General features: G+C 39.9%; 1 protein-coding gene across 3 annotated transcripts in view; it reads left to right on the top strand.

Moving 5' to 3' along the window:
* PCYT1A (phosphate cytidylyltransferase 1, choline, alpha) overlaps window positions 1–12569 on the top strand; it is a 51090-nt gene that overhangs the window by 31249 nt on the left and 7272 nt on the right. For all 3 annotated transcript variants that reach the window (XM_029939528.1, XM_029939527.1, XM_029939529.1), the window contains 5 exons: window positions 1262–1361; window positions 7687–7803; window positions 9068–9219; window positions 11057–11135; window positions 11729–11871. In XM_029939528.1, the coding sequence (XP_029795388.1) occupies window positions 1262–1361; window positions 7687–7803; window positions 9068–9219; window positions 11057–11135; window positions 11729–11871 (591 nt within the window). The remainder of the gene's footprint in view (window positions 1–1261; window positions 1362–7686; window positions 7804–9067; window positions 9220–11056; window positions 11136–11728; window positions 11872–12569) is intronic.

The following is a 12569-nucleotide window of genomic DNA, read 5'->3' as shown; positions in this document are numbered from 1 at the left end:
ATGAAAACAAAAATACAACTTGCATTTTTATATACCAGCAAGGAACAATCTAAAAATTAAGTGAAGAAAAACAATTCCCTTCATAATAGCATCAAATAGAATAAAATACTTAATAAATTTAACAAAAACTCTTAAGTACGGCTTTCCTCTGAAGAGGAAGGAGCATTCCTAAATTCTTATTTCAACTTTTCCTCTGAGTAATTGCATATAATTCATATGACTTCTTTGAACTTTGTTTTCCTCATCTTTAAATCGAGGATACTGACTGTTGTACTACTTGCCTCATGGGGCTGTTATGAGCATTAGAACATATTTAAAGTCGGGGCGCCTGGGTGGCACAGTTGGTTAAGCGTCCAACTTGGGTTCAGGCCATGATCTTGAGGTCCATGGGTCTGAGCCCTGCGTCTGGCTCTGTGTTGATAACTCAGAGCTTGGAGCCCACTTCAGATTCTGTGTCTCTCTCCTTTCTCTGCCTCCTACTCATGCACTGTCTCTCTCTCTCTCAAACATTAATAAACATTAAAATTTTTTTTATTTTTTATTTTTTTAATTTTTTAATGTTTTATTTATTTTTGATACAGAGAGAGACAGACCATGAGAGGGGGAGGGGCAGAGAGAAAAGGAGACACGGAAGCAGGCTCCAGGCTCTGAGCTAGCTGTCAGCACAGAGCCCGACGCAGGGCTTGAACCCATGAACGTGAGATCTGACCTGAGCCGAAGCCGGATGCTTAACCGACTGAGCCACCCAGGCGCCCCTAAAAATTTTTTTAAAAAGAACATATTTACAGTGTAAAGCATTATGCAGAGATAATCATACTTAATGAAGCACACAGGAGCTGCTTGCCTTCCCAGTCCCTTAGCTGAAGTGGTATAAAAATGCACATTAGAAGCTTGGCAATTTCATCACATAGAACAGACTTGGGTGTTCTGCTGTGTGATGGAGGAGCCGTCATTCTGGACCCAGTTAGTTGGGACTATGCTTAGTTTCCCAGCCACCTCGCTCAATATTATCCTGAAATCACCAGCAGGATGGTTATCTTTCATATCATGATTTACTGATTTACCTATTTGGTAAAAGGTTACAATTTTCACCTGTCATTTTGGAATGCCTTATTTTCTTTTGTATGTTATGAGGTTTTAGGAGGAATTTAATCACCAGCATATTGAATAACTGATTATTCTTTAAAGTTGCCATTTTTTGAGTATTTCAGTCTATACCATTGAATTTAACTTTGTTTTCCTTCACTTTCCATGTCTTCAGGGGTTACAGCAGCCAGCTCCTTTTTCTGACGAAATTGAAGTAGACTTTAGTAAGCCCTATGTCAGGGTAACTATGGAAGAAGCCAGCAGAGGAACTCCTTGTAAGTAGAGGCCTAATTATTTTGTTGTTTTACTCTTGTTTTTAGCATTCAGTTGTATTTATCAAATATACACCTACTTTCTATATTCTTTCCTCAGTTTACCTATAAAGGGTAGTTGGGAGAGGGTTTCCACCTATTTCCCAGCTGTTCTATTTGGCAGAATAACTGTAGCCCATAAAATTTTATTTTTTCTTATTATTTTAAGCCTCTTTCCTAGGATTTTGTTACAGCTGTGAGACACAGTGGTACACACTTGCTTCTTGGGCTGTTGTCAGAGCTATGTTGTATAGTGGAACAGAGACAATAGGATATTAGCTGGATTATAACCTCGTCTATTTTTACAAAGGTCTGAATACTATGTCAGGCTGTCACTTTAAAAAAAAATTTTTTTTAACATTTATTTATTTTTGAGAGGCAGAGAGACAGATCATGAGCAGGGGAGGGGCAGAGAAAGAGGGACACACAGAATCCGAAGCAGGCTCCAGGCTCTGAACTAGCTGTCAGCACAGAGCCTGATGTGGGGCTCAAACCCACGAACTGTGAGATCATGACCTGGGCCGAAGTTGGACGCTCAACCCACAAAGCCACCCAGGCACCCCAGGCTGTCATGTTTTTAATAGCCTTCAGAATTGTCCCCTACATCTCCCTTTCTATGAGTTAATCCCCTCGCTAGATGCTGCTGAATGATAGAGGATAAAATATCCTACGTGGAGAGATGCTTATCACTTAACTTTATCTTATAATTTTTGAGGTTTTTTTTAAAAACTCACTTTATTATTTTTAAACCCTATAGTCTTTATTTGTATGCTTAGTTTACATCACTAAGTAGCAGTTTTTGACTATATAAGCTATTAATATGTGTTCTAGATACTCTTCCTGTTTTGTTTTGTTTTGTTCTATTACTCTTCCTGTTTTGGACAAGTGGTTTATTTTTTTAATTTAAGTTATTTCATTTATTTATTTTGGAGAGAGAGAGAGACTGCAAGTGAGCAAGGGGCAGAGAGAGAGAACCCCATGAGAGGCAGAGCGAGTGAGTGAGAGGGAGAGAGATAGAGTGAGAAGCGGGTCTCACTTGAAACGGGGCTCGTGCTCACCCGAAATGGGGCTTGATCTCACCCAATGTGGGACTCGAATTCAGGAACTGTGAGATCATGACCTGAGCCGAAGTCAGATGCTTAACCAACTGAGCCATGCAGGTGCCCCAGTTTTAGGGATTATTATAAAGAGAAACTTCCTTGAGTGTTTGTTAGGAATACAAAGTTTTATAGGCAGCTGTCCTTACTTATCTGTACATTCTCCAGTTCTCCTTCTCAATCCTTTTTTGGTTCTTTCCATTACTAAGGTAAGTGCTCTGGCTACTCTATAAATGTAGGCCTAGACTCAAACCCAGGTAAGCACTAGGGAATAAGAGGCAGTTATAACCACAAACATATACATTTCCAGTACATAGAAGATGTTTGTGGTTACTTCTTAATAGTGTTACTATACTTGTTCTCTGTTGTAATGGAGGAGCAGTGAAATACAAATAGATGTGGATGGGGGACAGTTTCAGGCCAGGGATCCCAGTTCTCCTTAGGTAAATCATGGTTATATGAAGCATAGTTTTTGAGTCCTCAAAACTCCAGAGAATGCTTTTTTTTTTTTTTTTTTTTTTGCAGAAGTGTTTAGATAATGTCTCATGTTGATCACAACCCTTCTGATTTATGATGTGGTATTTTAGACTTAGCTCCTCTTGAGTAATAAGCAGGTTGATGGGACAAGGAAAAATAGGGTATATGTAAGAAGGTGTAGTGGTGACAGGTCAGAGTTCAAAAGGCCATCAGACAGTTCAAGGATCATTGTCAGATGTGACAGTAGAGCGTTTGGAAGGCAAGAACTTCTCATGTGCTCTTGAACACAGCTTCAGAATGCGGTACCTCACTCAGAGCTGATCACATTAGCTCTGTTACCCAGCTTGTTGTTAATCTATCCACAAATCACTTGTGGTTCGTAACACGTATTGTTATAATTAACAAGTACTAATCCTTAACAATTTTACAAGCAATAGAATTTTATAAGTAAGTCCTTTTTGAAATTATCTACTTTAGCATTTCATTATATACACGAAGAAATAAAAGTCCATAAAAACTAAGAAGTGAAAGCCTCCCCTGTAGTAAAACAAATAATTAGTAATAGAATTGAAACTAAAACCTAAGTTTTTTCATCTTCGTGTTCTTTTTACCCTGGAGTGGTGCTACTCTTTGTAGACATTAGTTATAAATAATAGAAGGCCATCTGCAAACTGATGCTTTTTAGGTGGAACCAATAGTCACACATTTGCTTAGAAAGTTTCCTCGTCTGGTTTGATCTCCAGTATTTCTGTTATCTCATTCTGCCTGTTCAGTTTTATATTAAATAACCAAGCAACTATTCATGCTAGTATTGGTCAAGGAGTAAGCCCGGGGTATCCTTCCTCCTCCACCGTGCTTTCATTAGGAAGGTTAAGGGAGTACAAAAGGAGTTGGTAATAATCTAGGAGAAAACTCACTACCCAGAGGAAAAAGCAAATATGGATTGAGAGATAAGATAATGTCTTTTGGAAGATGAAAAAAAATCAGCAATGTATTTTCTAGGAGAAAGGAAAAGGCAAAGTCTGAAGGGCAATGGAATCTGTTAGAGACGAAATGTTTTGGTGGTAGGTATTTGAGAGAATATATTAAAAGACAATAAATTGAAAGCCAAGCTTGTTCTGCCTAAGCAGAACATATACTTACTTAGTGCAAAGACTATATAACTTATATTAAAAACCAGGACCATTTTGAAAGTGAAGGGGGGCTGTTCTTATCAATATGCTCATTCTGAAAGTAAAAGGAAGCAGTTCTTATTAATATGCTCATTTTGAAAGTGAAAGGGGGTTGCTCTTATTAACATGCCGAAACAACAGATGTAAATCAAAGGGTTTGGCTATTCTGGCCAATAACCACTTGGGAAAAGAATGGATACTCATATTTAGTCCCCAGATTTTCTCATTAACAGTGGCCCTTCTGGCCCTGTGGTTAGTATACCCACCCAGATTTGCCAAAGACTTGGGGGTGAGTCATAGGGAATTGAGAGGCTGGATGGCTGAGGAAACACTGAAGAGGGCAAGAAGCACATTTGGAGTTGGTCTGAGAAAGGGTTTGGTGGTGTCGTGGCCTGAAATGGGACGATTGACCCTGACAAACAGTCTGCTGATCAGCAGCATTCTGTACTACTTCCCCATCCTGGAAATGTGTTTATGGAGCTAAATCCCGCTCATCTCACTCTGCCCTTGCTGTATGCTCATGTCAAAGAACAACAGCAAACTATTCTTAATTTTTGTGTTGTATCCTTTGTCTTTTAGGATCAAAAAATGTGAGATCATAGCCACTCTGGACTTGTTTAGGGAAGATAGATTTCTAGGATGTAGAAGAAAGATTATGCTCCTCAGGTTTTGTTGTGTTTTGCTTTGTTTTATAGATGAGGAAACTGAGTCTTAAAGAGGTTAAGATTATAGAGTAAGGAGACTGTTGTTAAGTTTGAGCTGTAAGCTTTTTGATTCTTAAATCCATTATGTTGTTTTTCATTGTACTGCTGTATCTTTTTTATTTAAAAATGTTATTTTCTGTATATGATACCAGTACATTCTCATGGCCTGAGATTTATAAAATACAATAAGGGCATAGAGTGAAAAGTCTTCCTTTTATCACTATCTCACAGCCACCCAGTAACCCTCCCTTAGTAGGTGTATCATAGTATATTTAGCCTTCCATTGAAATTTAAGTTGTTTCCAAACTTTTGCTACTACAAACTATGCTGCAGTGAATACCATGCATATTTACAAATATATCTATGAAATAAATTCCTAGAATTGGAATATCTGGGGTAAAGGGTAAAAGCATTTATGTGTCTTTTGAAAGATATTTTCTAATTACCAATTTATATTTCTATCACCAGTGTATGATTTCTCAGTTTAAAGAGAGAGAGAAAGAGAGTAAGCAAGTGGGGAAGGGGCAGCGAGAGAGAGAGAGAGGATTTGTAGAAACACAGAATCCAAAGCAGGCTCCAGGCTCCAAGCTGTCAGTGCAGTGCCCGACTTGGGGCTCAAACACACAAACTGTGAGATTATGGCCTGAGCTAAATCTGATGCTTAACCGACTGAACCACCCAGGCACCCGCTATGATTTCTCAGTTTAAAAGCTACTTGTTTAAAGTTTAAAGCCAGCTGGGTGACTAAGTGAGTTGAGCAGCCAGCTCTTGGTTTCAGCTCAGGTCATGATCTCACTGTCATGAGATTGAGCCCTGTGTCGGGCTCCAGCTGAGTGTTGGGCCTGTGTGGGACTCTCTCTTTCCTTCTCCCTCTGACCCTCCCCCAATTGTGTGCATTCTCTCTTTCAAAATAAATAAACTTTAAAAAGTCTATTTATGGATAAAACTATCTGGGAAGAAAATGCCATAAACCTCCTGAGAACCAGTTTTCTCCCCCTTGATTTGTTCTCAAGACGAGGGACTTGTAACTTTTGCCCACCTTCAGTGTGGTATTTTTGATGAGGCTTTGGCCCTTCTTTTCCAGATGATGTAGCTGCTCCTACTGTTATTTTCTGCTACTATAGTGAAATAACTCTTCTTTTATTTACATATAGGAATACGTTACTAGGACTTATAGGTTTATTATTTGGAAGATGATGAACCATTATGTCAATTCCGTTCCCATTGTATTTATTTGGCTTTTGATTTAGTTTTGTACTCTATGAGATCATTCCCTGGCTTTCTTTCATAGTCCACTACCACTGAAAATAAATTGACAATCTGTTCTCTATCATTTTTACTAATGGAGAGAAGAGGAAAAGCTCTAATATAAAGTCCTATAATATTTATATTTTACTTTAAAAAATTTATAGTTTATTGTCAAGTTGGTTTCCATATAACACCCAGTGCTCTTCCCCACAAGTGCCGTCCTCCATGTCCATCACCCCCCTTTCCCTTCCCCTCTCCCCCTTCAGCCCTCAGTTTGTTTTCACTATTCAGGAGTCTCTCATGGTTTGCCTCCCTCCCTTTCCCTAACACTTTTTCCCCCCCTTACCCTCCCCATGGTCCTCTGTTAAGTTTCTCCTGTTAGACCTATGAGTGAAAATATATGGTATCTGTCCTTCTCTACCTCACTTATTTCACTTAGCATGACACCCTCAAGGTCCATCCATGTTGCTACAAATGGCTAGATTCCATTCTTTCTCATTGCCATGCAGTATTCCATTGTATATATAAACCACATCTTCTTGATCCACTCGTCAGGTGATGGACATTTAGGCTTTTTCCATGTTTTGGCTATTGTTGACATTGCTGCTATGAACACTGGGGTACATGTGCTCCTATGCATCAGCATTTCTGTCTCTCTTGGGTAAATCCCTAGCAGGGCTATTGCTGGGTCATAAGGGAGTTCTATGGATAGTTTTTTGAGGAACCTCCACACTGTTTTCCAGAGCGGCTGCACCAGTTTACATTCCCACCAACAGTGTAGGAGGGTGCCTGTCGCTCCACATCCTCACCAGCATCTATAGTCTCTTGATTTGTTCATGTTAGCCACTCTGACCGGTGTGAGGTGGTATCTCAGTGTGGTTTTGATTTGTATTTCCCTGATATATTTGACTTTCAAATACTTAGTATATCACCCTCTACTGAGAAGGTGTAACATCATGTTCATTATCAAGGAGAAATACTTAAAGGAATCCTGTTATCACAGAGCAGGTCTTGAAGGTGAATCTGAGACTGAAAAGTAATAAATTGATAACTGGCACTTACCTTCCCTTTTTCTCAGTCTCACCTCTCTGGTCACTCCTTACTCGCTAGGCAATTGGAGGGAAGTTTGTTTTCATAATAAAGCTTAGTTATTAATAATCAAGGCAGCCTGAAAATGAGAGGAAGCAGCCAGAGGATAGCTTAACTATACTCTATTTAAACATGACTGAAATTTAAACATAAGCTGAAGGTGAGTATTTTAAAGTTTAGGACACACATGTTATGTAACTCTTCCCATTCACTTCTAAGATAACTTTAAGAAAAAGCAGTCATTATATCCAGTTACATGAGCAGTTTGGTGAAATCAGGCTATAAACAGAGTCAATGGATGTGATGTAAAAAGGGTCTTTGTAGCCAAGGAATTCTGTGATGTTATTCCTCACAACCCTAATCTACCCCTAAGTTAGGATGAATATCCAGAAAACATCTTAAGAGAGGGGCGTGCAAGGATGGAACACAGTGCCATTTCCACTTGTCAAATATGAGGTATTGAATGAATGTGTTTTTGATAAATTCTTTCCTTTGGATTTAGGCGACCGGCCTGTGAGAGTTTATGCAGATGGAATATTTGACTTATTTCACTGTGGTCATGCCCGGGCTCTGATGCAAGCAAAAAACCTTTTCCCTAATACATACCTTATTGTGGGAGGTAAGAAAATACATGATGACTTTAGGTGCTTTCCAGAAAAAACTATAGTAGCTTTTTTTCTCCTTTCATAACCTGAGTACTGACTCTTGTTGTGATTTTTTTTTTAATGTTTTATTTATTTATTTTGATACAGAGAGAGACAGAGCATGAGAGGGGGAGGGGCAGAGAGAGAAGGAGACATAGAACCGGAAGCAGGCTCCAGGCTCTGACCTAGCTGTCAGCACAGAGCCTGATGCGGGGCTCGAACCCACCAACGTGAGATCTGACCTGAGCCGAAGCCGGAGGCTTAACCGACTGAGCCACCCAGGCGCCCCTGTTTTGATTTTTAAATGAGGGATATAGAACAGCCTCTCTAGCACATGAGGTGTATGAAGTACACGAAGTATACAGACCTGGCGAAAGAAGCTACAAGCTCTGACCTGAGATGTCCAGTTTTGTTTTGTTTTAAGTTTTATTAAGTAATCTCTGTACCCAACATGGGGTTCACACGCAGAACCCTGAGATCAAGAGTCGCATCTTCCAGTAGAGCTAGCTAGGCATCCCAGAAATATCTAGTTTTTCTCTCACGGTTTTTGTTTGAGTTTCTGCAGTTTTGGGAGCAACAGTGACCCCTATTGCCCAATTAAGAACAGCATTTAATCTAGATTTCAATTTGTCATTTTGAATCAACTGAAGTACCAAAGTCTGTTAAGCAAATGTTATGTGATCCAGTATAGTCTTACAAAAATGCAATAAGAAAACATTTAAAAAGGTTAATGTTTATTCATTTTTGACAGAGAGAGGGTGCAAGCGAGGAAGGGGCAGAGAGAGAGGGAGACACAGAATCCAAAGCAGGCTCCAGGCTCTGAGCTATCAGCAGAGAACTCGACATGGGCTCAAACCCACAGACCACAAGATCATGACCTGAGCCAAAATCAAGAGTCAGACACTTAACCGACTGAGCCACTCAGGTGCCCCAATGAAACATTTTTAAAAACTTAATTGCTATAGAAATTCACAGCAGATTCATTTCAAAGCCAAAAATCTTACTCCCTTATTGTATCCTTTCTTCTCTAAGGTGCAAACATACTATGTAGTGAGTATTGCTCCTGAAGGTATATCTTGGATTAGGAAAAGCATTGCTACCCAGAATGAGCTATATCCAGAAAATATTTCTCCTGTGGGGAGATCGGTCACAGTCCTAGGAAGTGGGAGAGGTTGGTGGCTGAGGAATGGTTAAGCAAAGGGGACTTTGACTTAGAACTTTACGATGTGGTGAACTCAGTTTGCAGTGATGAGCTTACGCACAACTTCAAAGGCTTCACAGTGATGAATGAGAATGAGCGCTATGATGCGGTGCAGCACTGCCGCTATGTGGACGAGGTGGTGAGGAATGCCCCCTGGACCCTGACGCCAGAGTTCCTCGCAGAACACCGGGTAAGAAACTGAGAACATGTCCCTATTCCCCTTCTGGAATTCCCTCAACTCTCAAGACTTCTGGACTTGGGCTAGTTTTCCACTAGCCTTCTACGTGATGTGTAAGTTTCACATAGAAGAGATGATAGTGATTTAAAGCACTTTTACATCCATTGTATTTCATCTGCTCCCCACAATCTTACTGGGTAGTTATGCTTTCTACTTTGTATCTGAGAACAGAGCCAGAAAGACCTAATAACCTGGCCCAGGAGACACAGTAGCAGGGCTAGAATTTGAACTCTTCAGTTAAGTGATTTTTATCCCCCTGCACTGTGGATGTGTCCATCCTCCTAATATACCAGTCCTTTAGAATATACAGAGCTTCAACCATGCTCTCAGGAATTCCAGGAAATAAGACAGATAAACATACACTTCTTTTGTACTGACCTAAATTGAGTTTCAGGGCTTTGATTTTGGGGGAGAAGTTGTGTGGGATCAGGAACCAGGGAGGTTTCTCACTTTTACTCATTGAGTTAGTATTATAAAACCCCTCACCTTCTTTTAATTCCACACATTAAAGACACAGGTTTCCTATAAAAGGTGAGTATAAAACATGAGAAGGGGCTATCAGATCAGGTTAGAGGCCCTCAAGTTTGAGGAATCAGCAAGCATATTGTCTCAGCAAGAGTGTGTGAATGTCAAAGGTGAATTTTCAATGGGGCAGAAAGAACAAAAGTAGTCCGGTGTTTCAAAACCAGTATAGTACTTGGGTAGACCTGAAGCTAAAGGATATTTGTTAAAATTATTTAGGATTGTGACAGACCTTTTCTAGTTCTCTAGCTTTTCTATATCAATACTTGGCAGCTGATGGTAGCAAAGGTGATGAACAAGATTTTCTCAGCAACACAGCCAGGCAGGCCCACACAGAAGAGGTTAGAGGAACTTTTAACTTCCCTTTTCTCCTTGTTAGCAGTGTATACTCAACCAACAGTCTTACTTGCCCACCATTATTATTTTCACTTTGCTGCCTGTCGATCCCCTGACAAATTGTTCATAAGTAATCAAGATGTTAGCTGAGAGTGTCTGACACAGTCCTGGGCATGGTTCACACCACAGTGACTTCTGGAATTTGGTATGGTTGTATTAGCAATTACACTAGTCCAGGGCATATGGCCTGCTCAGGAATTACTAAGGTTAACATGTCTCTCTGAAAGACTATTGATCCCAGTGCCATTGATCTCTTCTCACTGTTGCAAGAGGTATTGACAGTAGTAAAATGATAGAGCCCAGGATCAAAAGGTCTTTTATGGCTTTGAGTTTTACATTCCTCAGGAGTATAGAGGTATCTGTTCTAGTAAAAGGGCTCTTGGTTGCTATTTTTATATTCCTGTTCATCTCATGGACTGAGCTAACAATGAAGTGACCTCTTTTGCATATTTTTAGAAACCCTTCTTTGACCAACCCTTATAGACCCAGGAGGAAGGGGAGATTTCCTTTCCTCTTTCCTTGGCTCCACTCACTGGCTAAAACAGCAGCAAATCCTCAGGTCCTATTTACTATAGTATGGCGACCGATATGCAGTGTGAGGATAGCACTTACAGTATATCAGGAGAAGTACCAAAGACAGAAACTGGCCAACTGCATATTTATGATTGATAAATAATTAGTTTGGGTGGCTTGTGAATGAATCATGGAATGTATGAAGCAAAGCAAAGAGATAAAGAAAAATAAGTCCATTTGAGGCCTGGCTTCTCCTTGTCCTTTATCTGGATCTGGGAGAGTATTTATTGGGAAAGTGTTTACTGGTTCTTTCTGATGGCAGTTATCTTGGGTTTTAAATGATGTTTCCTTATTTCAGATTGATTTTGTAGCACATGATGATATTCCTTATTCTTCTGCTGGGAGTGATGATGTTTATAAGCACATCAAGGAAGCAGGTGAGTAAGCTGATGTATATCCTCACTTTATGGAATCTCAGGAGCAATGACAGAGATTCAGCAACATCTGCTTTGCAGAGGAAAATGTATACACTTAGAAATTCAATGTCTACTTTCAGGTCACACTTCAGATAACAGGTTAAGGTGAGCATAGCTCTGACACCCATCAATTCTCAGTCTTACGTATATTATATATATTTTTTTTTTGAGAAAGAGAGAGAAAGGGGGCACAAGTGAGCAAGAGACAGAGAGAGAAGTGGGGCTCACCCCAAGCAGGGCTCGTACTCACCCAATGCAGGACTCAAACTCATGAACTGTGAGATCATGACCTGAGCCGAAGTCAGATGCTTAACTGACTGAGCCACCCAGGTGCCCACCCCTCATTTTTCTTAATATTAGGGCCATATAGCTCCTGCTTTCCTGACCCCTAGCCTTTAAATCAATCCTTCTCCTATCTGTCAGTATCTCCAGACTTCACTTAGTAATAGCAGATTCACCTTTTTGAAGAAAACAGTGTTGCTCCCAGTTTCCATCTAGTCTTACCACCTGGGTTGACCAGAGTATCACAGGGTTTGTATGTGTTCTTGGATTAGGCATGTTTGCTCCAACACAGAGGACAGAAGGTATCTCCACATCAGACATCATCACCCGAATTGTCCGGGACTATGATGTGTATGCCAGACGGAACCTGCAGAGGGGCTACACTGCAAAGGAGCTCAATGTCAGCTTTATCAATGTGAGTTCCAACCATCCCAGAGGTCCCTGGCCTTATGGGACACATGTTTGCCTCCCACTTCATCTGAGCTAAAGTTGCTTCTTTCTAATCTGCTGTAATTACCACCTCCAAAATTCAGTGAATGCCTCTTAGCCGATAATACTATGCTAAGCATTTACAAAGAGAATAAAACAGAGGTATCTTCTGCCTTTATAGCTTTGTATCAACACATTGATATAAGACATACAGCTAAATAAATAAATAAAATATGTAACTTACATAGTACAATATTTATAGCAATTATATTAATTTATTTTATATTTTAAAAGCTTATTTATTTATTTTGAGAGAGAGAGACCATGCACAAATGGGGAGGGACAGAGAGGGAGAATCCCAAACAGGCTCAGCACCATTGGTACAAATCCTGATGCAGGGCTTGAACCTAAAGAACTGTGAGATCATGACCTGAGCTGAAACCAAAAGTTGGATGCTTACCTGACTGAGCCACCCAGACACCTCTCTATATCAATTATATTTAAAACAGTAGTTCTTAACCTTTTATTTTATTTATTTGTTTGTTCGTTTGTTTATTATTGGTTGGTCTTTGTGGGTTTTTTTGTTATTTTATTTTTTTTAATAGTTTATTGCCAAGTTGATTACCATATAACACCCAGTGCTCTTCTCCATAAGTGCCCTCCTCCGTGACTATCATCCCCCTT

This window comes from Suricata suricatta, chromosome 5 (genome assembly GCF_006229205.1).
Source record: "Suricata suricatta isolate VVHF042 chromosome 5, meerkat_22Aug2017_6uvM2_HiC, whole genome shotgun sequence".
Classification (NCBI taxonomy): Eukaryota; Metazoa; Chordata; class Mammalia; order Carnivora; family Herpestidae; genus Suricata; species Suricata suricatta.
The sequence above is the reverse complement of the archived record's forward strand: the minus strand, read 5'-3'. Positions and strand labels throughout refer to the sequence as shown.